This window comes from Bos taurus, chromosome 8, assembly GCF_002263795.3.
Source record: "Bos taurus isolate L1 Dominette 01449 registration number 42190680 breed Hereford chromosome 8, ARS-UCD2.0, whole genome shotgun sequence".
NCBI classification, from domain to species: domain Eukaryota; kingdom Metazoa; phylum Chordata; class Mammalia; order Artiodactyla; family Bovidae; genus Bos; species Bos taurus.
Genome location: NC_037335.1, coordinates 51,142,426 through 51,169,563, shown reverse-complemented (window position 1 = coordinate 51,169,563; position 27,138 = coordinate 51,142,426). Strand labels below are relative to the sequence as shown.

Below are 27,138 nucleotides of genomic sequence, written 5' to 3'. Positions count from 1 at the left end.
AGCAGTTATTTCAAAATGTTGCATGTCATAGCAAATTTCTTATCAACTACATTATGATTGGATATTTAATCATGACTCTTTAAATATTTCTGTCATTTATAGACAGTTGTACTCTGCTAAATCTTAAATTATACTGAGGAACTGGTTAAGAAAGAATCTTAAGGAAACTTGATGACTTCATCAAAAGTTTAACAAGAGGATTAGTTACTGAGTGAACTGGTGAATACAGTTATAATGCTTATTTTTCTATCCGAAACATTACTTTTAATCTGTGTTTTCCAGATATAAAAAACCCTTCCCCTCAAACTAATTATGATGTACCAGCAATTTAATAATTACACCTCTGTAAGCAGGACTGAAATATTTTTCTTTTATCTCTACCTGACCCCTCCATGGACTGGAAACTCTTAGGCTGCCAGCAGCTTTATCAGATAAAACAGAAAAGCCACCTCCTGACAGGTGCAGGAGTCTGAAGGTACTTTGTAGGCCTCAATAAGAAGAATTTACCTAAGCAGAAATCTGTGACAAGTCATTGACTTGGCTTTCCTGGCTCAGAGATACCTTTCATCAATTGATCACACTTAATTTGTGAAAAAATTAACCTTGATTTGACTATATTGAAGAAGGAAATAGCAGCCCACTCCAATATGCTTGCCTGAAAAATCTCATGGACAGAAGCGCCTGGGTGGGCTACAGTCTATGGGATTGCAGAGTCAGACATGACTGAGCGACCAAGCAGTAGACTACATTTTAAAAAATGAGGGTAATTTTAGAGAACAAGAGATGTTTCAGTGGATATCAAAATCTAACTCTGTTTAATGAGGTCTGTATCCCCTGAGACTCATTTCTTAGTTCCTTGCTGTTATGTTATATTGTTGCAAAGTTTAACTGAATTATGAGAAAGGCACTCTAAGTTTGTTTCTGAAGCTCAACTGAGTAACCTATCTTTGGATGAAGATCAGGTGCTCCATGACCTGCAACCGGGAGGTTAACACCCGCGTATTGTCATTTAAACATAAAGGCTCCCCTCATGCTGGGGAAAATTAAACCATACTAGAGATAACCAGCACACCCCACTCCAGTACTCTTGCCTGGAAAATCCCATGGATGGAGGAGCCTGGTGGCTGCAGTCCATGGGGTCGCTAAGAGTCAGACACAACTGAGCGACTTAACTTTCACTTTTCACTTTCATGCACTGGAGAAGGAAATGGCAACCCACTCCAGTGTTCTTGCCTGGAGAATCCCAGGGACGGGGGAGCCTGGTGGGCTGCCATCTATGGGGTCGCACAGAGTCAGACACAACTGAAGCGACTTAGCAGCAGCAGCAGCAGCAGAGATAACCAGCATAGTAACACTAAGAAACTGGGCTAGGTGCCTTATGAACAGTGCCAATACATAATTTCCCTTAAAGATAAGGATTGGTACAGAACAGATTAAGACGATCTGGGATATAACGGGTCACACCTAATGGAAGTTCTTGACTTAAATTCTTCAGTTCAGTTCAGTCACTCAGTCGTGTCCAACTCTTTGCGACTCCATGAATTGTAGCACGCCAGGCATCCCTGTCCATCACCAACTCCCGGAGTTCACTCAAACTCACGTCCATCAAGTCGGTGATGCCATCCAGCCATCTCATCCTCTGTCGTCCCCTTTTCCTCCTGCCCCCAATCCCTCCCAGCATCAGGGTCTTTTCCAATGAGTCAACTCTTCACATGAGGTGGCCAAAGTACTGGAGTTTCAGCTTTAGCATCATTCCTTCCAAAGAAATCCCAGGGCTGATCTCCTTCAGAATGGACTGGTTGGATCTCCTTGCAGTCCAAGGGACTCTCAAGAGTCTTCTCCAACACCACAGTTCAAAAGCATCAATTCTTCGGCGCCCAGCTTTCTTCACAGTCCAACTCTCCCATCCATACATGACCACTGGAAAAACCATAGCCGTGACTAGACGGACCTTTGTTGGCAAAGTAATGTCTCTGCTTTTGAATATGCTATCTAGGTTGGTCATAACTTTCCTTCCAAGAAGTAAGTACTTAGGAGTTTACTAATACTGCTAGCTAAATTGTTCTCTGCATTACCAAAAGTGTGACTCTGGCTCTGAAAAAATGAAGTTCCATAGCATACCAAGATCAACAATGGTAATAGTGTAACTCTAATCATAGGAAGAAGAAACAACAGGGAATATTTTCCGGGACCATAAAAGACTATTAAGACAGGTGGTCCAGACACTTTTGGCTACTGCTGAGTAAGGCCTAGACTAGTAACAGCAGATAGAGTGGCCTGTCAGTGAAATCTTTCCCAGACCCAGGAATGAGCACTCCCAGTACCAAGGGACAAAATGGTCATGAAATGCCCCCAAACCATAGTCAAATGTATGACTTTGAATGGGCCAAATTGGCACTTGCAATATGCCTCTTCAAGGACTAGGTCAACGGCCACTGCAGCCACTGACCTTCAACACACCCTGAAAGGAGTTCAGGGTGGAAATCAGAATTGCGACACACTGTGCACTGGGAAAAACCAGCAGAACTGGCCTGCAGATAGATACTTTCAGGAGGAGATTTTATGCGCCCCAATTCTTGCATCTTCTCATATCTAGAAAAGCACTAAAATCATTAACAGTGTCAACTGCTTTGGCCACTAAGGACAGAAATGTAATTGAAAGTCAAAATGGAATAGCAGTGGTTCAAATATTCAAGGTAATACTAGGTGACATTATGTATGTGATTACAGACAAGTCCTTGTATTGCTAAGAATTTCAGTCTTCTGAGCTGGGTCAAACTTGAGACACTACCAGCTATTTTCAAAACAATGTCTGCTAATAGCTGGTATGTGCACCATTATGGTTTCAAGGTATCCTCTTGTAACTATTAAATTTTTAGAAAATGAAATTGCATTAGATCAGATATTAGCAGAAAATGAGACATGTAGTGACCAACTATGGAATGAGGTTCGTGGCATTGTACAGGAGACAGGGATCAAGACCATTCCCATGAAAAGCAATGCAAAAAAGCCAAATGGCTGTCTGGGGTGGCCTTACAAATAGCTGTGAAAAGAAGAGAAGTGAAAAGCAAAGGAGAAAAGGAAAGATATAAGCGTCTGAATGCAGAGTTCCAAAAATAGCAAGAAGAGATAAGAAAGCCTTCCTCAGCGATCAATGCAAAGAAATAGAGGAAAATAACAGAATGGGAAAGACTAGAGATCTCTTCAAGAAAATTAGAGATACCAAGGGAATGTTTCATGCAAAGATGGGCTCGATAAAGGACAGAAATGGTATGGACCTAACAGAAGCAGAAGATATTAAGAAGAGGTGGCAAGAATACACAGAGGAACTGTACAAAAAACATCTTCATGACCCAGAAAATCACGATGGTGTGATCACTCATCTAGAGCCAGACATCCTTCAATGTGAAGTCAAGTGGGCCTTAGAAAGCATCACTACAAACAAAGCTAGTGGAGGTGATGGAATTCCAGTTGAGCTATTTCAAATACTTAAAGATGATGCTGTGAAAGTGCTGCACTCAATATGCCAGCAAATCTGGAAAACTCAGCAATGGCCACAGGACTGGAAAAGGTCAGTTTTCACTCCAATCCCAAAGAAAGGCAATGCCAAAGAATGCTCAAACTACCGCACAATTACGCTCATCTCACATGCTAGTAAAGTAATGCTCAAAATTCTCCAAGCCAGGCTTCAGCAATACGTGAACCATGAACTTCCTGATGTTCAAACTGGTTTTAGAAAAGGCAGAGGAACCAGAGATCAAATTGCCAACATCCACTGGATCATCGAAAAAGGAAGAGTTCCAGAAAAACATCTATTTCTGCTTTATTGACTATGCCAAAGCCTTTGACTGCGTGGATCACAATCAACTGTGGAAAATTCTGAAAGAGATGGGAATACCAGACCATCTGACCTGCCTCTTGAGAAATCTGTATGCAGGTCAGGAAGCAACAGTTAGAACTGGACATGGAACAACAGACTGGTTCCAAATAGGAAAAGGAGTACATCAAGGCTGTATATTGTCACCCTGCTTATTTAACTTATATGCAGAGTACAGCATGAGAAATGCTGGACTGGAAGAAACACAAGCTGGAACCAAGATTGTCGGGAGAAATATCAATAACCTCAGATATGCAGATGACACACCCCTATGGCAGAAAGTAAAGAGGAACTAAAAAGCCTCCTGATGAAAGTGTAAGTGGCGAATGAAAAAGTTGGCTTAAAGCTCAACATTCTGAAAACAAAGATCATGGCATCCGGTCCCATCACTTCATGGGAAATAGATGGAGAAACAGTGGAAACAGTGTCAGACTTTATTTTGGGGGGGCTCCAAAATCACTGCAGATGGTGACTGCAGCCATGAAATTAAAAGACGCTTACTCCTTGGAAGGAAAGTTATGACCAACCTAGATAGCATATTCAAAAGCAGAGACATTACTTTGCCAACAAAGGTTCATCTAGTCAAGGCTGGTTTTTCCTGTGGTCATGTATGGATGTGAGAGTTGGACTGTGAAGAAGGCTGGGCGCCGAAGAATTGATGCTTTTGAACTGTGGTGTTGAAGACTCTTGAGAGTCCCTTGGACTGCAAGGAGATCCAACCAGTCCATTCTGAAGGAGATCAGCCCTGGGATTTCTTTGGAGGGAATGATGCTAAAGCTGAAACTCCAGTACTTTGGCCACCTCATGTGAAGAGTTGACTCATTGGAAAAGACTCTGATGCTGGTAGGGATTCGGGGCAGGAGGAGAAGAGGACGACAGAGGATGAGATGGCTGGATGGCATCACTGACTCGATGGACGTGAGTCTGAGTGAACTCCGGGAGTTGCTGATGGACAGGGAGGCCTGGCGTGCTGAGATTCATGGGGTCGCAAAGAGTTGGACATGACTGAGCAACTGAACTGAACTGAAGTGACCAATAGCTCCTGTAATATAGATGTTAATAGCACATCTGAAGTTAAAATCTACTTAGATAAAAGCAAACAATTGGCTACCTGGCTACATATAAGTCTCCCCAAGGTACACAGACTGGCATTCAGGCTTACACTCCCAAATTCCTCAGGGAATGAGATTTATTTTGTCTATTAAAATTCTAGGTGTCACTCCTCCAACTACTTCTAACTGGGTCTTTTACACCAAAATAGAATGCCAAGGGATTGAGATTTTAATCATACAAGGTTCAGATCCAAGACCTGGAACTCAGAAATATGTCCAATTCAGTGCCTGTTCTCCAAATTGAGGGACTGTGCCCAATTTTAGCAGGGAGTGGCCAGAGCCAATGTCGTCCAGTTCCTTGAATTGCAACTGAGCAGGCTCTGTGGGGCTCCAGGGTACAAATCCTTTCTGTGTCCCCCGATTCTTGTTTGTAGGATACAAGTCTTATTCAGCCTCTATGACCTTCCCTGAGTTCTAAAGGAAAGATTCAAACAGTTGCTAACCAGGGAAGGGAAGGGACACAGAAACAGGGGAGGAGCAGTTAAGTAGTGGTGCAGCCTCAGAGCAAGGTCCTAGTTCCTCTTCAAGGACTATGAATAACAGTACTTTTGAGTTCTTCTGCAGGAAATAAGACCCCCGTGCAGGTGGGGAATGGTAACTTCAGGCTGAGTGCTAGATTCCTGGAGCAACTGCCCTGTTACCTCACTACCAACCAATCTTAAAAGAGCCACACACCGTGCAGCCCCCACCCCAAATTTTGCCTTCCTTTTCAGGGCCCAGCGATGACCATCCTGTTGGGCCTCCTGTTTGGCTCTTGTTTTTGTCAACTGCTTACAAGGTTTACCTCTGACAGGATCCAACAGTTTCAGACTAAACTCATGCTACTCTGAGGGAGAATGCTGGTTTTGGGTGAAGACTACCTCGATTTAAGCCAGGTGGTGAGAGACTTCTACTCTACTAGGCAGGACTATTCCCACTCTCAACAGGAAGTATTTGTAAAAGAGACCTCTACCTCAACTCCCAGGAAGTATATTGAGTATAAAGTCTCAGCGGGGAATTGTTAGGGGAAGCACTAACTGAAACCACCCTCCAGCCAGGCACCTAGTAACCACTTGCATGAGTTATCTTACAACAGGAGGTCCTAGTTAAGGAATGCAGAAGTAACAAGATATCACCAACTAGAATAATTTAGGAAAAGTTAAAAGGAGAGAGAAGACACCAGTCCGTACATCCTACCAAACTCCTAGAATCCTTCTCACTGGAACCCATCTTGGCTGAGAGATGCACATGCCATTTGGAAGGACCTCATGTGAAGAGCTGACTCATTGGAAAAGACTCTGATGCTGGGAGGGATTGGGGGCAGGAGGAGAAGGGGACGACAGAGGATGAGATGGCTGGATGGTATCACCGACTCGATGGACATGAGCCTGAGTGAACTCCGGGAGTTGGTGATGGACAGGGAGGCCTGGCGTGCTGCAATTCATGGGGTCGCAAAGAGTCGGACACGACTGAGCGACTGATCTGATCTGATCTGAGTTAGAATGACTGGCCAGAGACAAACAGGAAACTAACCTCATTACCATAAAACCAGAGACTGCAGGCCACGTGGCAGAGCAGTTCTCCTGGATTCCCTTACCCTGCCCTTCTCTCTTTCCTTCTCTCTCTGCCCTGGCATCCCTTCCCCATAATGTCTCTTGCTTTGTCAGCACATGCGTCTCCTTGGACAATTAATTTCTGAGTGTAGACAAAAGCCCACTCTTGGGCCCTGGAAGTAGTCTCCCTTCCTGCAACAACAATGGCCACATTTTGCGAGCATCTTATTGGCATCCATGCATGCAGACCCCAGACACATTTCTGCAGAACCACCCCAATGTTGCCTTCTAGGCAGGTGCAAGGAAAAAAGAACACACTCCACTGTCCTGTGTAGCCGGAAACCTAAGTGAAATCACGCCAGACCTAATTAAGAATATATTATGTCCCCATCCTAGCCCACTTGCCATCCTCTCTCTCTCATAGAAATCTGAATTTATGAACTGCCCTTAAAAAGTATTTAACTCTTCCATGTTTTCATTACCATGGTACTGATCACTGGGAGTAGCAGGGAGATGGGTAAGGGACTATCAAAAATGTCCCAGGGCTCATAAAAAGCACAGGATGAAATTATGTAGAAATCTGAGGAATTATTTGAAAAGTCAGTCTAAGGCAATAGAGATTCAGAATCAGATTTAGAATCAAACAAAAAAACTGAGGTCCCGAGTAGTCTATGGACTGACTTATCAAAGTGACCTAATAAGTTAATTAAAAAAAAAAAAAAATTGAGATCAGAATTTCACTCCAAAGCTAACATTCATTTCCCATTACTATATTCTGCCTCTCTCCCCTCCAAATCAGAGTTTGGTCTTAGAATACCCTAATTAGCCCATCTTTATGCCTAAATTCCTATCAGTAACAACTAGTTCATCCGAAAAAGGAAATTTCTCAGGAATCTTTTTTTTAGCTTATTTTTTAATGTAAGCACATTGGGGAAGATGATTCTGATAAATCAATGATTTGTTTAACACCGCAGGTAAATCTGCTCATCATATGTGAAGCAATGAGTTTATTCTCAGAGGCCCATGGAACTGAGAAAAGAGGAAGACAAGTGCCAGGTGATGTCAGTGACGAAAACCAGGATGCGCCTGGGCAAGATATTGCTGTAAGGCTCTCTGGCCACGTGGCCTTGGTCCCCAAATCAGAGCTCCAACAACAACAGACTATGGCACTCAGGTCTACCAAAGGTTAGGTCTGAAGAAGGATGGACACCCAATGGGAAATCTGTCTAAGATCAGACATAGACCCACGCCAATCTTAAGGTCACAGCATGCTGGAAAGGCTCAGTGTGTTAGCCAGAGGGCCATATAACAGGAAACATGTGTCCAAGCAAGCTAAAGACAAGGGTTCAGGGCAGACCAAGCAGTATACATCCCAGTGCCAGTCAACAAGAGAGTGCCTGGTTAGATGTCAAAACTTCAGAGAGATACGTGCCAACCGAGAATCAGGAAATGAGCAGGAACCCACTGTGGAGAACAGAGCTCCTACTAAGTCAGTGTCAAGTCCTAGGGACCATTTAGAGACTCAATATTTAGGTATAAACTTGGACTCTCCTGAGTAGGAAGACATTAGGCAAGAACTAGAAGCAGCTCTATTGATGTGACAGGCTCCCTGAAAGAGGAAGTGGGCAGTCACCATAAGCACTGACTCCCACTCAACAGCTCTTCTTAATGTACACCCAGGTTGTGATTAGCAGCTCCTTAGGTGACTTCGATTTATAACCTGAGTTCTGAGGAACAAAAGTCCTCAGCAGAAAAACTAGGCTGAAAACAATCTTGGGTGTGATATATTATTCAGAAACTAACTTTGCAAAGACTGGTGTTTGTTGCTATGTTTCTCAGACAGTTTTCTGGTCTGAAACACCAGTAAGAATACCTTCAGTTTAGGTCCTCCCAGGGCTATTTGACCTGTATTCAGGTCAAGAAGCAACCATTAGAACCAGGTATGGAACAACGGATTGATTAACAATTGGGAAAGGAGGATGTCAAGGCTGTATATTGTCACCCTGCTTATTTAACTTATATGCAGAGCACATCATGCAAAATGTCGGGCCGATGAAGCACAAGCTAGAATCAAGACTGCCAGAAGAAATATCAACAACCTCAGATACGCAGATGATACCACTCTAATGGTAGAAAATGAAGAGAAACTAAACAGCCTCTTGATGAGGGTGAAAGGAATGAAAAAGCTGGCTTAAAACTCAACATTCAAAAAACTAAGATCATGGCAGCCGGTCCCAACACTTCATGGTAAATACTGGAAACAGGGACAGATTTTATTTTCTTGGGCTCCAAAATCACTGCAGCCATGAAATTAAAAGACACTTACTCCTTGGAAGAAAAGCTATGATAAACCTAAACAGTGTATTAAAAAACAGAGACATCACTTTGCTGACAAAGGCCCATATAGTCAAAGCTATGGTTTTTCCAATAGTCATGTATGGATGTGAGAGCTGGACCATAAAGAAGACTGAATGCTGAAGAACTGATGCTTTTGAATTGTGGAGCCAGAGAAGACTCTTGAGAGTCCCTTGGACTGCAAGGAGATACAACCAGTCAATCCTAAGGGAAATCAACCCTGAATGTTCATTGGAAGGACTGATGCTGAAGCTCCAATACTTTGGACACCTGATGTGAAGAACCGACTCTTTGGAAAAGACCCTGATGCTGGGAAAAGTTGAGGACAGCAGGAGAAGGGTGCCACTGGGATGGTTGGATGGCATCACCAACTCAATGGACATGAATCTGAACAAACTCCAGGAGATAGCAGAGGACAGAAGAGCCCGGTTTGATGCAGTCCATGGAGTCACAAAGAGTCAGACACAACTGAACGAATGAACAACAACAGGGCTACTGTCAACAAACTTTCACAAACTCATCAAAACAACAGGCCCCAAAAGCAGCTCCCAAACCCTGTAAACCTGCATAGACAACAACTTAGAGAAAGTCCTGAGAGTCTGATTTCCAAGAAAGGAAATATGAGACTCTGTGGAATCTTCCAAATCTGGAGTCTGGAGACACCTGCCAACTGTCCCAAAAAACCTGGAGGGTCTTCTCTCAGCCTAGCATTTCTCATCCGTGCTCAGAGAACTAGAATTTGGAGGGATCCTCTCCATAAGCATGGATTGGATCAAGACATTTCTAGAAGATACAGCCATCCCAGAATACTCTCCAAGTGGAAGTCACACAAGTATCATACCAGTGGGTTGAATCAAGTCTGTCCTCATAGACAAGAGAATCCTGACATAGAAGCCCTGAATTTCCCAGAACCCAGCAAAATCCCTGAGTCAGGGATGTCAGAAAGGCTCTCAGGGCTGCTTTCAGATCACTGTAAGAGGCTGGAGGCAGACCCTCCAGCAAGAGAAAAAACCTGGTCTAGACACCCTAGAGTCAGTTTCTAGGGTCTCCCTTAATTTGAATTTAAACGGCTTTAAGGCTCCCTGGGAAACAGGAACATTAGACTAGGAAAGAACCACCACATACCTCCCCTCCAGGGACCCCAAGCTCTCACCACTCCATGGTCCCCTCTGTGGCTTGCTGCTGCTGCCACCATCCCCACCCCTTGCTTGTCTTACACAAGTGCCTGAATGGGGGCTTCCTCACTGTTCTGTCCTCCCAGCAGCCACTGAAGCCAGGCACCTACCTCTTCCACTTCCTCTCAAAGCTACGGTCATGCCCTCAGCCCTGACACTTGCACAGTGAAGAACAGTCTGTCTGCTTGCCTGCTGATGCAGTGCTCTACTGGGTGTGGCCCCTCAGGCCTCCAGTCTTCTTGGCCTGTGGCTGACAGGGCTGCCCAGGCCCACTACCCCTTTCTCCCAATCTGCAACTTGTACCCCTCTGACCTGGCGCCCCTAATAAATTCAAGATCACACAAGGGCGGCAGGAGGTGGAGACAGGGGTGAGAATGAGTACCTTCTTTGATTCCAAGAATATAAAACCAAAGCAATTTATCAAATTCTAAGGAAGCTAATAAGTTTAAAAATGCTCATCAAAATGCACAAATACAGAACTCTCCCCTAACTCTTACCCTAAGAGTAAGTTGAGGGATTTGCCTTGTAACTTTCTAAAAATTCTACAGATACTCAAACACTGAGTGGGAAACAACTGGAAAGAATTAATAAAAAGGACGTGGCCTCAGCAGCCCCACCAGTGACTTGTGTGAGTGAGCTGAAGCTGTGACCCTCTTTAACTCACGTCTGCAAACTAATCACCCACAGCTCTTGTTAACAACTGACAAATTGATAAACGCGGGAGAGATGGTTCACATGTGGACATTCAAATGCTCACTTTCTGTGTGAAGCAATAATGTTTTTCACAAACTGCGACACTAGGCAGAAGGCTTTCTCTTTAATTTGGGACAAATTTCTCCAGTTCACAGTTCCACACCAAATATCCCTGGCTTCTGTGAGAGGAGCTCAGGCCCTGTGCAGTCAAGCAAACATGGACAGGCCATCGTGTCAAGTTATTTCATTTCTCCACATGTCAAATGACTTCCCTCTTTTCTGCCTACTAAATTCTTACTCAGCATTGGAGACCCTGCTTACATTTTCCCTCTTTAGCAACACCATCTCAGCGTCTTCAAGCTCCTTGCCTTGTACTTCTAGCCCTCTAACTACACTTTGATAATACCTCCTATCACATGTGTGGCAATTTTTCTGTGTAAGGCATGCTCAAACATTTTGGGTAGGAAAGTAAATTAGAACTACCTCTTTGGGAGAGCGTTTTGGAAGTGTGTGTGAATGTGGCAATGTATTAATACATACCCTCTGGCACAACAATCCCACTGCTGGGACTCTGTCCTGTGTGTATACTCACACATGTAAGCAACAAGGCTGTTTTAACACTATTTGCTATAACAGAAGAAATGACTGAAGCGTGGTTCATGGGTATGGTTAAATAAATACAACAGAGTACTAGAAAGCTGTTCAAAAGAATCAAAAATCTCTCTATATACTGGTATCTGAAACTATTTTCCCAAGCTCATTTAATTTGTTTGATAATGTTTGTTCCCCAGCTTTATTTAAGTATGAATGAAATGACAAATGAATAGAGAATTTGACTTAACAGTTCAAATCAGCCCACTAAAAGGATGTGTCTGTCCCCCGTCTCTCTCCCTCTTCCCAAGCCCATGTATTTTGTTTCCCATGGCCGTTACGCAAGTGAAGACAAATTTGGCAATGGTTTTCACTGGACTTGAGGTATGAGATGAAGGGGATCAGAAAATGTCATCCCAAGATGTAAAAATAGGCCAAAGGACGTTGAATGAGATTTGGACTAGAATCCTCTCATTCTAAGTAGGTCTGATAACCTTCCCATGTGGCTGGAAACCTGATGTCTGTCTGACCTTGACCAATTCTTTTAAATGGCTTATTGATTTTCGCGATGGAAGTAAAGCGGTCTAAATATTTCACTGTCTTGGGAAAATAAATTCAAAGGGCTTTGAAGAAGCAAATGTCAATGTTTTAGGTTCTTTCATATTTACAGTAAAAACATCACAAATCTTCAAAGATGTCACACATATGCTGCTTATATAACATCTTTGAGAGGGAAAAGGTTTTCATCTAAAATGATCTGAAGTTTTGTATAATTTTTTCCTCTCTGAATAAATGAATCAGTTAAAGCTATCACTAGATGACAGCTAGGGATGATTTTTATACTTTCGTTTATTTATTTATTGTTCTCTGTACTATAGCTTCTAAATTTTCTATAACAAAAACATATTCCTTCCTTTTTTAGCTGTAAGATTTTTTTAAGCAAAATGGATAAGTCAGCCATCCAATTGTAGATAGGCGACAATCTAAGATATTTTCTGGAGATACCTAAATCCCCCCCGTTAGTTTCAAAAGCTTCAGGGACAAGATCTTATTTTATTGTTCCTTGGAGCCCCAGGGTCCGGCACAGGGCCTAAAATACAAGCTGCATGTATTAAGAAGTGTTTAGCAAACGAATTCTGGATATGGCCACTAACCCAAACTCTGGTATAACCTCAGGAAGGTAAAAAAGGAAATGAAGTGGCAGGGCTCTCCTGCCAGCAGCTGACCAGGACTCTGAAAGAACATTCCTTTGGAAAATGGTACCCCTACTGAGTATACACCAATCACCCTGACAGATATACATCAGCCCACATTATAGCTACATGTCCACTGCTACTAAAATCTTCCCGTAAGTCCTCTGTCCTCCTTCACCTAGCTCCCCTCATTTCCACACTGCCTCTGAAATTGAACCATGCTGCTTCACCCGGATCTTGCACTGCAGGAAGCTCTAAAGACTAGCATTATGATGTCCCACTTGTGTTTCTTGTAGAGATGTCCAGTCCACTGCAATACTTAAAGAGAACCCACCCATGAGAAGTTCATTTCAGATCTCACTACCACTGTAATAACTCTTCTCAGAGCAAGTAATACATTTTAATTTTATGAACACTGCGAATTTTAGTAATTGATCTGTTCTCTCTCTCTGCTTGAAGCAAAGAGCCAAATCTACAGGCCTTCTTTAGAAACTTTGCAGGACCTTACAACATACATGTCTGTAAGATAACTTTCTCTCCAGTTTCCTCTTATTATTCTTTCCTCCCTCTATAGGACCCCACTTCCTGCATCTTTTTTTTTTTTTTTTTCAAGTTTCATTCAGGATGAGGCAGGGGTATAAACAAACCAAAAAGCTAAGAATTAAATACACCATGTCGTCCAATTCCAAGTATGCTTTAGACATTTTCACCCATCTATCTTGCCTGCAGGACAAGAAAGTAAATGTCAGCACCACCCTTCTTGTTGCTACAGCCAAGGGGTGCGTTTGTGACAAGAAAGTCTGACTGAGGACCAGAGACACTTTCCTTCCCACTTCCTGCCTACCAGGAAGGTAAAAAAAGTTAAAATACACATGATGACAGGAGTTAATGGTATGCTTTGATGTAAAGCATAGTAACATCAAGGTTAAGAGCTCAGACTCTGGGGCCAAACTACCTGGGTTCTAATTCTGCCCACTCCTCTCCACTCAGTGGCTAATCTTGGGCTCCTTAACTTGACCTTTCTTGACTTAGCTTCATTTCCGCATCTGTGAAATGGGAACAATGCAGGTACTGACCTCACAGGGTTATTGTGAGACGTAAATGAGATAATACACGGAAAGTGCTTAGATCAGTGCCTGGCACACTGTAAACGAGAGCCAGGACTATAATAGGCCCCTTCTGTTTTCAACTAAGCCAGGCCACACAAAGTTTCAAGTTGGATTAAAAGTAGTATTTCTCACTGTAAATTAGGTCACTGACAGATTATTTCTAGGGTGATCTTATTTTAGTTTGGATCTCATTTACAAATCAGTGTGGAGTCTGAATAGTAGTCATTTCTTAATAATTTGCTTTCTGACTTACTGAACAGGAGAAAGCAGTAAGGTCAGACAACAAAAATGGTTCCTGAAAGTGTATTTCCAACTGGTCACAGAGTGATCCCTAAACCACACCCAGGCAAATACACAAAAACACATCACGTCCGTGCCCCTCCAGCTGTAGCACAGACGTCACTGAATGTCTAGAGATGAAAAACCTCATGAATGGCTTCTCAGGACCTTCTTTGAAATAAAGTACTCTGTTCAGTTATCAAAGAATAACTCTGCTGTGTTGATTACTTGAGGTCCTGATTTATACATAAGTTTAGAAAGCTGCCATTTCCCACAAACGCACTTAGAAGGCAAATTCCTCATCAGACTCCATTTCTAAAGAAACAGAGAGCCCAATCCTAGCCATGTCCCACCTTTGCTCATACCAGAGCCAAAGTGCCAGCAAAGTCACACCCAGTCCACCAAAATTCAAGTCCCGGGTGACTATGTCATATATGCGAGTGTGTACAGAATTTTCAAATAAAATGACTTGAAACTACCACTGCATGATGTCGTGAAGAAAGAAAACTGGATGAGATGAAAAGTTGAACAGCTTGACAAAAGTTTAGAAAAATCAAGAAAAAAAATCAATCACTGAAACGACTCTCTCCTAATCAAGGTTACTTTGAAACTGGATGTAAATAGATACATTTCAGTCTGTAATATACTGAAGTTACCTGAGACCAGGAAGAAAAAAGCTGAGAGTATGTCTGAGCCATTTCTCGTCCATTTCCTACGTTTTCTGTAATCACCTACCCAATGAAGGCATGAATTTGTTACAGTATCGAACTGAAATACGTCAGTCCCTTTTAAATACTTCTTTCTCCGTGTCCCAGAAAATATTCTAGGGATCGAAGAAGAAATGAACAAGGAACATTCGCCAAAAGAGCTCCTTTGAGGAAATCTCACGCTTTCCAGTTTAACTCGACAAACTCACAGAGGGAGTAAAGCAAAGGGCTTGTATAGCACTATAAAGTGACACTTCCGAATAGTAATAACTGAGATTACCCTGCCGCAGCCTAGATTCTTCTAGTCAGGAGCTCAACTACAGTTTCCTAAAGGCGTTTCCCAAGATCTTAAGGTCAATTTACTGCTCCCCTGTAAAGTCCCAAAGGAGACTCGCTCACCCACCCCACCCTATAAGCAGCGCACTTCCCGTTCGTTTTGGCCGGTCAAGAACTCAAACTTGACACTGACACACAGTGAAGAAAAAAAAAAAAAGAGGAAGTGGCTGAAGAAAAAACCATTTCAAGACTTTTTTTTTTCCCCCTAAGGGAGATCAATGGCCCTGTCTTCCAGGAAAGCGTCAATGGGACGTAGCCATCACATCGATGGGAAAGTTGCAGCGAATGACAACGCTGAAAAACCGAGGGTGAGTTCTCTTTAAAAATGAAAATTTTTAAATTCCTCGAAAATCTTGCGATCTGTCTCCTGGAGCGAACGCAACAACTCCCACCCTGGTGCGTCGGTCGCGAAAGCGAGGCTCGGGGCGGGGTACGTGCCTGACCTGCCCTGCCAAGGGGCAGAGGGAGCGCGGGGCACCGCGGCCGGCCCGGGATCCCCCGAACACCTCCCTTACCTGGTTTGACTGGTTTGGGTGGCGGCTTCGACATCTCTCTTCCTGGAGAGGCTGATTCTGAAGACTACGCACGAAAAGTCAGCCAAACGCGCCTCCAGCCGACACTCTGAGCGCCTCAGTTTCTTTTTGTCTGCTTTGCCGCGGTGCCCCTTCAGGGACCTGTGTCTACTCTCGGCAGCCGGACAAGCCGAGGCAGGCAAGGCAGCTCAGCGAAGTGCCCCGCCCCGCCCCGCCCCGTGGCCGACCGAGCTGTCTGGAGCGCGCGGCCCCGTAGACGAGGAAGTAGCCGCCGCCTAGCCGAGCGCTTATTGGCTCCCCGGCTGCCCGCTTCGCCGCAGCAGGAGCGCGGGCGGCGCGCACGGCTGCGCGCCCGGAGGCAGAACCAGGCGGAGCCGGACGGGGAAGCCCCAGGCTCGCGCCGGCCTCGCGCGCCCTGATCGGGAAAGGGCCGGACAGGGTAGGACCGCGTGCGCGCGTAGGCGCGGGGCCACGCACGCCGGAGGCCCGCCCCCAGCAACGCCGGCCAGAGCCTGCTGCCGCGTCCGCTCCAGGTGGTACGGAACCTAGGTTGGCCTTCTCTACCCTGGGCAGCCTCTGACCCGGAAGGGGAGCGGGGAAAGAGGCTGTGCCCCTCTTGGTTAACGAGCTTCGGGGGTTGCGGCGGGTTAGTGACAGGCGCGCGCTTAGCGATCGCCTGTGCCACTTTGCTCGGGAGCAGTCGAACGAACTAGCGCCCGGTGAGTACCTACCTGACTCCGCCGCTCCCCGCCACACAGACTCGATGGGGCCTGGAGGTGTTTCCAGAGTGTTCCTGCGCTGGAGCCTGAGCCCGGCTGTGTCTTGCAAGCTCTGTTAGGCTATCTACCACCCTAAATGGACTGATAAGTGGCCTGCCCAGGAGAAAGTGTTGTCCTGATGGGGTACTACTCTCACGCCCCCTAATAATCCTTAAAATGGGAGTCGGTCTTCTGGAGACCATACAGGTTTTGGGGAGAAGTCACTGGGGTAGGGGTGAGGTCTTGATCCCTACCGGAGGAGGCAGTCTTCTCCTCTAGCGTTGAGAGTGACTAACAGAGCCCCTCGTTGTTGCCTGTTACTGTACAGCCTAAGAATGATTTTCACATTTTTTTTTTAGATGGATTAAAAGAAGTCAAAAGAAGTAGAGTTTGTGGTACGTGGAAATTATATGAAATTCAAATTTCAATGTCCATAAAGTTTATTAGAACACAGCCACGCTCATTTGCTTCTGAATTGCCTGCGGCCACTTTCACTTCCTAACGGCAGAGTTGAGCAGCTGCCCACGAAACCCCAAACATTTACGGTCTAGAACTTAGCAGAGCAAGTTTGCCCACCCCAGACCTAGCAGGTTGAATCTCCACTGGGAGGCAGGGGCTAGAACAGACAAGAAACGCAGTGGGCGAAAATTTAGAATAGCATAGGCAATATGATAAATCACTTGTATTTGGGGGGAGGAATAAAAATTGAGAAGAAAAAACCTTGCATGCGAGTCTATGTAAAATGAAGCTTCGAAGTCTACTAGGAATTAAGTGAAACAGTGATTCCAAGACAAAGGGGCAAGGGTTGTGTATTCGGACAGGCAAGCCTTGGTGTTTACCAAAAGGGAGCAAAGTTTAAAAAAAAAAAAAAATAGTAGAAAAAGACTTCCCTGTCACATAGAAAATAATCAAATGTTGAAGAAAATAAATTGAGTGAGAAGTCCTGGAACATTTCACTCTTCTAGAAAAACCAGGCTGCTGTTTTAACTGATTGAAAAACCTTTTTAGTTTTGTCATCATCCATTCCAACTACGGAGTTGCTAGCTTTCTTATAATCTGCTGATTCTACACATGCCACCTCTGACTGTTTTGCAGTTTAGTATACAAAATGTACACTGTTTAGTAGTGAAATAATTTAAATATAGAGATGGAAATACCAGACCACATTACTTGCCTCTGAGAAACCTATATGCAGGTCAAGAAGCAACAGTTAGAACCAGACATGGAACAACTGGTTCAAATTGGGAAAGGAGTCCATGAAGGCTGTATATTGCCACCCTGCTTATGGAACTTATATGCAGAGTACATCATAAGAAATGCTGGGCTAGATGACTCACAAGCTGGAATCAAGATTGCCAGGGGAAATAACTACTGCCTTTAATGATAGAAAATGAAGAGGAGCTAAAGAGCCTCTTGATGGAGGTGAAAGAGGAGACTGAAAAGGCTGACTTAAAACTCAGTATTTAAAAAACAGATCAAGGCATCCGGTCCTATCACTTAATGGCAAATAGATGGGAAAAAATGGAAACCGTGACAGACTATTTTTTTATTTTCTTGGGCTTTAAAATCAGATAATGACTTCAGCCATGAAATTAAAAGACGCTTGTTCTTTGGAAGAAAAGCTATGACAAACCTATTAAAAGCATATGACAAACAGCATATTAAAAAGCAGAGACATTACTTTGCCAACAAAGGTCTGTCTAGTCAAAGCTATGATTTTTCCAGATGGGGCACAGAAAATACCCCACCAATAATAAATCAATCAAAGTAACATCTGTTATACAGGAGAGCCTCACAATTAAGGCAGCACACGTACAGCATCCTTTCTCTGCTCCTGGTAGTAAAGTGCTTTTTAGCAGCTTTGAAAGATGATTAGAAGTTAACTCATTTGGTTGAGTTTTGTTTCTAGTTTTGTTTTGTTCTTTGGCTGCACCGTGTGGCTTGCAGGATCTTAGTTCTCCCACCAGGATCCAACCCCAGGCCCCAGCAGTGACAGTGCTGAGTTCTAAACCATGGAGCACCCGGGAATTCCCTCTGGTTTTTCATGTACTGTATGTGTGCTCTTGAGCAAGTCACTCCATTGCCTGGGCCAGTTTCAACTTGTGTAGAATGAAGGAGTGTGGACCATGTGATCTCTTAAGATTGTATCTCTCCAGGCTTGAGAATTTAGGCTGTGATAAATTATCCAAAAATAGGTGAGCTGGAAGCAAGAAACAACAAAGTCTGAATTTTTTTGTTCTTATTTTGCTAATTAAGGACATGAATCTACTATTACCTACTGCCAACATAATTTTGTAGGAAAAAGGACATGTTTTAAAAGTGTAAGATGTTAAGATGTAAGAAAGCTACTATCTCAGGATAAAGGGCAGCCTTTCCCATCCTAAAAAAGGATAGTTGGCAGGCTTGCACTGACATACTGAAAATAAGAATAGGGTAAAATATAATTCAAAAGCAGAAAAATTACAATGTAAAAATTTATTTTATAATACTCATTATATGTAATTGTTCCCTTGATACACTTTGGCAATTTGGATGGGGATAAATATATTCAATATTATGCAACTCCCAGTAAAACTCAGATGTCCAACCTGATGTATTATTTTATTTCTGTCACAGTCACATTCTTGTCTCACATAGGCTAGTAAATGAAATTGGAACCTCACCTTACCCAGTTGCACTCAATTTGAAATACCCGTTGTTTCCAGTATTAAGGGTGGTAGGGATTGGTTCCAGAACAATACCCACCAACCCAGGAATGCCAAAATCTGCAGATGCCCAAGTCCCTTACATAAAATGGCAAAGTATTTGCATTTAACTTATGCACATCCTCTCACGTGCTTTGAATCATTTCTAGACATGTAATCCCTAATAAAATGGACATGCTGTGGAAATAATTGTAAATTCAATGCAAATGCTATGTAAATAGTTGCTGGTGCAGCAAATTCAAGTTTTGCTCTTTGGAACTTCCTAAATTTTTTTCCCCAAAATACTTTCAAACCAGTGTTGGTTGAATCTGCATCTGTGGAGCCCTCAGACACCAAGGGCCAACTGTGTTCTGGAAGAGCTGAAGAAAAGCCAAGGAACGCCATCCCTCTCTCTACCAGATTTCTCTCCCTACTATCCCCACAGAGGGAGTCTGGACACAGGTCGGGGTAGGAACTGGGAGGGCAGCCAAGACTAGCCACCATGTACCCAGGGTGGCACAGCTTAGATTCCTAATCATTCCGCTAGAACAGTCAGGAATAAAGAGCAGCATCAGTCAGAGACAACCTTCTAGAACCATTGTGCTAAGGTTCCCTGCTGCTGGGCTTCATCTTCTCACTTAAAGAGATGACAGTGGTCCTTGGAATATCCACAAGAGTACTTTGGTAAATCTTAGGGGGCCATGTATTAAACTGCCCTCCATCCCCCAGACCAGGGGTCAGCCAGCAGTGGCCTGCAGCTAAAACCCAGCCCTTTGCCTGAACACTTGTAACATTTTGTAATAGGAAACACTCATTCTGAAATCCAGTAAGGGAAATGTTATCCCAATAGAAAAGGAATCCCATTCTTCTCATTTGTAGACATGCATTACAAAAAAAAAAAAAAGTACTCAATTATTATTATGTTTTGGCTTCTGTCAAAAAGTTTGTGGAAATGGTTTCTCTCTTGTAAGTTCTTAAATAATAACCCTGACTTTGCTTCCTGGCCCACAAAGCCTCAAAGATTTACTCGCTGGCCCATTACTGAAAATTTTTCTACCCTGGCCCTAGAGTGAGGAAATAGCACCCTTAAAGGGAGCACCCTTTAAGTGCCTGGAGCACCCTCCAGCCTCTGGCCAGCAGTGACTTTCTCCCCATTTCAGGAGAAAGAGGCCATCTCAGCCAACTCCTTGCCTTGGGGTTAATGGGTCATTCTTGGGTGATTGAGTCATGTAGGTGAAGAGTCATCTGCCTGAGGGGAGCGTGAAACTCTGTAATATGCCCCAGGGCTCTGCAGCTCTTCCCTGCCCTTGAAAACAAACCCTCAGGGATGTGTGCTTGGCCATAGGGGCCCTTTTAGTTCCCTTGACTTGGCTCTCGGGCCCTGAGTACTACCCACCGTTGGCGCTTAGCACGAGAGTATGGCAGAGGGAAGCTGGTACTGTTTGAAGCTCTCCTATGGAATGTGGGTAATCCAAGGAGGGTAACCCAGAGTTCAGTAGCATCTTCTCCTTCAGCTGGCCCTCCTAAGTTAGGACTCTCTCTTTTATCTCTTTGGACACCTAAGTGATATGCCTTCGATTTTTTTTTAATTTTAGGAAGACGTGATTTTCAAAGCTAATTATGAAAACATTTGTCATTGGAATCAGTGGGTGAGTAATTTTTCTACCAATAGCTGGTCAAGATACTCAGGATGTCCAAAGGGTGTTGCCATGTGGATGTGGTAGGAGAAGGAGAAGCAGTGAGAAGGAAAGAGAAAAGAGAACAAGCCACTATTGAATTTAAAAGAGTTAAGTATTGGCTACGTAGATGCCGAGAAATGGGAGAGTTTCCTGTAAACAGAAACAGGAGAGTCAGTACACAAAGTCTACCTGCTTGACTTTATTTTCTGAAGCTGACACCAGCGGCAAGGCCTCATCAGATGCTACTTTGGTTTGGGGTGATATATCATTCTCCACACAGCTCCTCCACTGTGACTTAGAAAATCTATGGTTTCTTTCCAGTTATGCTCAGTTTTGGACATGTGGAATGAGGAACCACTTCACCTCTACTCGTTTTTCCACATACTTTTTTATCTTGAAGTAGTCCTTATTGCTGTGGCATGATTATTAATCATTTACCCCTCTCACTCTTAGAAGTGTCCTAAATTATCCTAAATTATATGGTCACCCTACCCATGTAACCAGAAGTGGGCATTCAAATAAGACTACAGCAACTCAAGAGGACATTGTTTGTTTTGCTAGTGCATTATATTCATCTTTCTTCTGAGTACTTTCACATTATGTATAGTCTAGTTAATAAAATAGTTAAGACTATTGAAATTAAAAGTTTGTGATTTGGGCGAGATCATCATATAATTGTATTACATTACTATAGTGAGTCATCAGTTAGAAGTAAAATTGAGTGAATTAAATGCCAGAACTTTGCCTGGACTTGCTCCCGTCTAATTAGAACGAAGTTCAGTTTTTCTCTGCCTTGGCTTCTCTTGTCCATCCCTTGCTTTCCATGCTCATTGCCACCATCCTAATTAAAGCCCTTATATTCCCTGATTCCAGTCTCCTCCTCTTAATCTGTCCTACATACCTCTACCAGTTTAATCTTTATACAAAATTTTTAGATTATTTTCTCACCTGATGAATGATATCCAGTGGTTCCCAATTATTTAAAATGCAGTCTGAATTTCTGGATATATGAGGACCATCCAAAATAATGAAATGTATAAGCATCAGGGGCAGGCAGGGTACAGGAAAGATTTGATGTAGGAGCTTAGGGGTGTCACCAAAGACTCCATTTCTCTCTGTGTCTTCCTCCTTTTGAATTCATCTAAAGTTGGTTGCATTATTTGGTCACAGGAGACCACCAGCAGTTCCTGGGACCTCGTGCTACTTCTGAGCCTAGCACTAGGGCAGGGACTTTGCTTCCCCTAGGTCAAGGGTCTCTTAGACTTGACCAGCTATGTCACATACCCACAGTCACAGTCAAAGGCAAAAGCAAGGAGACAACCTTGACTGGTTTAGGCCAGTGAGGCCCTGCTCTGAAGTTGAGAGCGGGTCACTCCAAACCAGACCTTGGGAACAGGGTGGCAGGAGGGGGAGCCCGGGGAGGCCACTACCAGATCCACTACAGGATCCAGTCCAACCTTCATTCCGCATACGTTCGAGTAAACGCCCCTCATCTCAGTATTCCAGCCCTCCATGTGGAAATCTGGGTCATGCTTTCTTGTCATGTGCATTACTCCCTAAGAAAGCCTCTCTTCACTGTCTCTTCCTCAGCATGGGCGAGGATTTTGTTTTACTGCTGCTGCTGCTTCTGCAAAGCCCTTGCCAGACTCAGCTATAGTTCCTGCCTGCCTTCCTCCAAATGCACTGTGCTGTATCTCAGTTCAGTTCAGTCGCTCAGTCGTGTCTGACTCTTCGCGACCTCATGAATCGCAGCACGCCAGGCCTCCCTGTCCATCACCAACTCCCGGAGTTCACTCAGATTCATGTCCATCGAGTCAGTGATGCCATCCAGCCATCTCATCCTCTGTCATCCCCTTCTCCTCCTGCCCCCAGTCCCTCCCAGCATCAGAGTCTTTTCCAATGAGTCAGCTCTTTGCATGAGGCAACCAAAGTACTGGAGTTTCAGCTTCAGCATCATTCCCTCCAAAGAAATCCCAGGGCTGATCTCCTTCAGAATGGACTGGTTGGATCTCCTTGCAGTCCAAGGGACTCTCAAGAGTCTTCTCCAACACCACAGTTCAAAAGCATCAATTCTATGGCGCTCAGCCTTCTTCACAGTCCAACTCTCACATCCATACATGACCACAGGAAAAACCATAGCCTTGACTAGACGGACCTTTGTTGGCAAAGTAATGTCTCTGCTTTTGAATATGCTATCTAGGTTGGTCATAACTTTCCTTCCAAGGAGTAAGCGTCTTTTAATTTCATGGCTGCAGTCACCATCTGCAGTGATTTTGGAGCCCCCAAAAATAAAGTCTGACACTGTCTCCCCATCTATTTGCCATGAAGTGATGGGACCAGATGCCATGATCTTAGTTTTCTGAGTGTTGAGCTTTAAACCAACTTTTTCACTCTCCACTTTCACTTTCATCAAGAGGCTTTTCAGTTCTTCTTCACTTTCTGCCATAAGGGTGGTGTCATCTGCATATCTGAGGTTATTGATATTTCTCCCAGCAATCTTGATTCTAGCTTGTGTTTCTTCCAGGCCAGTGTTTCTCATGATGTACTCTGCATAGAAGTTAAATAAGCAGGGTGACAACATACAGCCTTGACATACTTCTTATCCTATTTGGAACCAGTCTGTTGTTCCATGTCCAGTTCTAACTGTTGCTTCCTGACCTGCATACAAATTTCTCAAGAGGCAGGTCAGGTGGTCTGGTATTCCCATCTCTTTCAGAATTTTCCACAGTTGATTGTGATCCACACAGTCAAAGGCTTTGGCATAGTCAATAAAGCAGAAATAGATATTTTTCTGGAACTCTCTTGCTTTTTCCATGATCCAGAAGGTGTTGGCAATTTGATCTGTGGTTCCTCTGCTTTTTCTAAAACCAGCTTGAACATCTGGAAGCTCACGACTCACATATTGCTGAAGCCTGGCTTGGAGAATTTTGAGTATTACTTTACTAGCATGTGAGATGAGTGCAATTGTGCGGTAGTTTGAGCATTCTTTGGCATTGCCTTTCTTTGGGATTGGAGTGAAAACTGACCTTTTCCAGTCCTGTGGTCACTGCTGAGTTTTCCAAATTTGCTGGCATATTGAGTGCAGCACTTTCTCAGGATCATCTTTCAGGATTTGAAAGAGCTCAACTGGAATTCCATCACCTCCACTAGCTTTGTTCATAGTGATGCTTTCTAAGGCCCACTTGACTTCACATTGCAGGATGTCTGGCTCTAGGTGAGTGATCACACCATCGTGATTATCTGGGTTGTGAAGCTCTTTTTTGTACAGTTCTTCTTTGTATTCTTGCCACCTCTTCTTAATATCTTCTGCTTCTGTTAGGTACATACCATTTCTGTCCTTTATTGAGCCCATCTTTGCATGAAATGTCCCCTTGGTATCTCTAATTTTCTTGAAGAGATCTCTAGTTTTTCCCATTCTTGTACTTAAAATTTGCTGCCCTGTGAACTAATTACCAGACCACCTGACCTGCCTCTTGAGAAATCTGTATGCAGGTCAGGAAGCAACAATTAGAACTGGACATGGAACAACAGACTGGTTCCAAATAGGAAAAGGAGTACATCAAGGCTGTATATTGTCCCCCTGCTTATTTAACTTATATGCAGAGTAGATCATGAGAAATGCTGGGCTGGATGAAATACAAGCTGGAATCAAGATTGCAGGGAGAAATATCAATAACCTCAGATATGCAGATGACACTACGCTTATGGCAGAAAGTGAAGAACTAAAGAGCCTCTTGATGAAAATGAAAGAGCGAAAAAGTTGGTTTAAAGCTCAACATTCAGAATACTAAGATCATGGCATCCGGTCCCATCACTTCATGCAAATAGTTGGGGAAACAGTGGCTGACTTTATTTTTCTGGGCTCTAAAATCACTGCAGATGGTGATTGCAGCCATGAAATTAAAATACGCTTACTCCTTGGAAGGAAAATTATGACCAACCTAGACAGCATATTAAAAAGCAGAGACATCACTTTATCAACAAAAGTCCGTCTAGTCAAGGCTATGGTTTTTCCAGTAGTCATGTATGGATATGAGAGTTGGACTGTGAAGAAAGCTGAGCGCTGAAGAATTGATGCTTTTGAACTGTGGTGTTGGAGAAGACTCTTGAGAGTCCCTTGGATAGCAAGGAGATCCAACCAGTCCATCCTAAAGGAAATCAGTCCTGGGTGTTCTTTGGAAGGACTGATTTCCTTCTTCCCAATATTTTGGCCACCTGATGCAAAGAACTGACTCATTTGAAAAGACCCTGATGTTGAGAAAGATTGAAGGCAGGAGGAGAAGGGGACAATACAGGATGAGATGGCTGGATGGCATCACTGACTCAATGGACATGTGTTTGGGTAAACTCTGGGAGTTGGTGATGGACAGGGAGGCCTGGCGTGCTGCAGTTCATGGGGTCACAAAGAGTCGGACATGACTGAGCAACTGAACTGAACTAAGTATTCACTTGAGACTGCAAGGAATAAAAAAATTTCTGAAGGATTCAAGGGGCATCCATGCACCCTGTGAAACTGAATGCTTGTGTGAAGATATTCATTTTTCTAAGGAAAGGTTTTATAACTTTCATCAGATTCTCACGAAGTTCCTTGATGTTAAAAAATGTAAACTCCCTGGGTGTTAGAGTTGAACTTTAATCTCATCTCCAGTTGTTACCTTAGGCAAGTTTTTATGAACATACAACTTTTCAACCCTTAGTTCCTCAACTGGACAATGAGAATTTTAATATCTATCTCTTGCAGGAGGGATTCTCCACTTGTTGGAGTAATTATAGACAGCTTTTTTTAACTCCTCCCTAGCCAGATGATGGTGGTGGTGGTCACTAAGTCATTTCCAACTCTTGCAACCCCAGTGACTGTAGCCCACCAGGCTCCTCTGTCCATGGGATTTTTGAGGCAAGAATACTAGAAAGGGTTGCCATTTCCCTAGCCAGATACCATGTTCTAAATACAGTGACCTCTCTTGTTACCTGTCACACGAAAAACAGACTAAAAATTTTTGTCACACTGGAAAAATGGACTAGAAGTTGTGCATTTATTTGGGTTTTGTGAACAAAAGTACACCCATTTCCTTCCCCATATCCCAGGATGGAATCTGCTCCATCTGGACAGTCTGGCCCTGGGGTTGGAGAGCACATACAGGAGGCTGTGGGCCTCCTGGTGCGAGGTGGTTATGAGCATACTGAAGGAGAAGAGTTGAGTCTTAAGGTGTCAGCTCACCAGGATGGTTGCAGACTAATAGGTTCTAGGCTCAGACAGGTTAAATTCTCCCCTCTGCCCCTGCCCGAAATCTCTCTGACCTAGACTACCTTCTAGCTGGTCCGTCTCCTCTGAGTCTAAAAAAAATGGGGTGCTTATTTTTCATTGGCTCCAGCTAAGTCAGTGAAGAAAGGCAGAGGAACCAGAGATCAAATTGCCAACATCCGCTGGATCATGGAAAAAGCAAGAGAGTTCCAGAAAAACATCTATTTCTGATTTATTGACTATGCCAAAGCTTTTGACTGTGTGGATCACAATCAACTGTGGAAAATTCTGAAAGAGATGGGAATACCAGACCACCTGACCTGCCTCTTGAGAAATCTGTATGCAGGTCAGGAAGCAACAGTTAGAACTGGACATGAAACAACAGACTGATTCCAAATAGGAAAAGGAATACGTCAAGGTGTATATTGTCACCCTGCTTATTTAACTTCTATGCAGAGTACATCATGAGAAACACTGGCCTGGAAGAAACACAAGCTGGAATCAAGATTGCCGGGAGAAATATCAATAACCTCAGATATGCAGATGACACCACCCTTATGACAGAAAGTGAAGAAGAACTGAAAAGCCTCTTGATGAAAGTGAAAGAGGAGAGTGAAAAAGTTGGTTTAAAGCTCAACACTCAGAAAACGAAGATCATGGCATCTGGTCCCATCACTTCATGGGAAATAGATGGGGAAACAGTGGAAATAGTGTCAGACTTTATTTTTCTGGGCTCCAAAATCACTGCAGATGGTGATTGCAGCCATGAAATTAAAAGATGCTTACTCCTTGGCAGGAAAGTTATGACCAGCCTAGGTAGTATGTTGAAAAGCAAAGATATTACTTTGCCAACAAAGGTCCATCTAGTCAAGGCTATGGTTTTTCCATTGGTCATGTATGGATGTGAGAGTTGGACTGTGAAGAAGGCTGAGCGCTGAAGAATTGATGCTTTTGAACTGTGTTGTTGGAGAAGACTCTTGCGAGTCCCTTGGACTGCAAGGAGATCCAACCAGTCCATCCTAAAGGAAATCAGTCCTGGGTGTTCATTGGAAGGACTGATGCTGAAACTGAAACTCCAGTACTTTGGCTACCTCATGTGAAGAGTTGACTCATTGGGAAAGACCCTGATGCTGGGAGGGATTGGGGGCAGGAGGAGAAGGGGATGACAGAGGATGAGATGGCTGGATGGCATCACCAACTCGATGGACATGAGTTTGAGTGAACTCTGGGAGTTGGTGATGGACAGGGAGGTCTGGCATGCTGTGATTCATGGGGTCGCAAAG

General features: G+C 43.7%; 2 protein-coding genes across 11 annotated transcripts in view; one reads left to right on the top strand and one right to left on the bottom strand.

The window, feature by feature from the left end:
* OSTF1 (osteoclast stimulating factor 1) overlaps window positions 1-15,663 on the bottom strand; it is a 61,116-nt gene extending 45,453 nt beyond the window's left edge. The window contains exon 1 of one of the 2 annotated variants that reach the window (XM_005210040.5): window positions 15,475-15,663. In XM_005210040.5, coding sequence (XP_005210097.1) covers window positions 15,475-15,508 — 34 coding nt within the window. In that variant the 5' untranslated portion in view covers window positions 15,509-15,663. 2 annotated transcript variants of the gene reach the window in all.
* NMRK1 (nicotinamide riboside kinase 1) overlaps window positions 15,170-27,138 on the top strand; it is a 29,680-nt gene continuing 17,711 nt past the window's right edge. For 5 of the 9 annotated variants that reach the window (XR_009495580.1, XR_009495582.1, XR_009495581.1 and 2 more), the window contains exons 1-3: window positions 16,007-16,211; window positions 16,610-16,645; window positions 20,530-20,583. Coding sequence is in view for 6 of the 9 variants with exons in the window: in XM_059889459.1 (XP_059745442.1) it covers window positions 20,555-20,583 (29 nt within the window). In the remaining 3 variants the exon portion in view is untranslated. Of the gene's footprint in view, window positions 15,268-15,963; window positions 16,212-16,609; window positions 16,646-20,529; window positions 20,584-27,138 lie in introns of those variants that run through there. The other 4 variants (XM_010807900.4, XM_005210042.5, XM_002689654.6 and 1 more) reach the window with 4 other exon arrangements.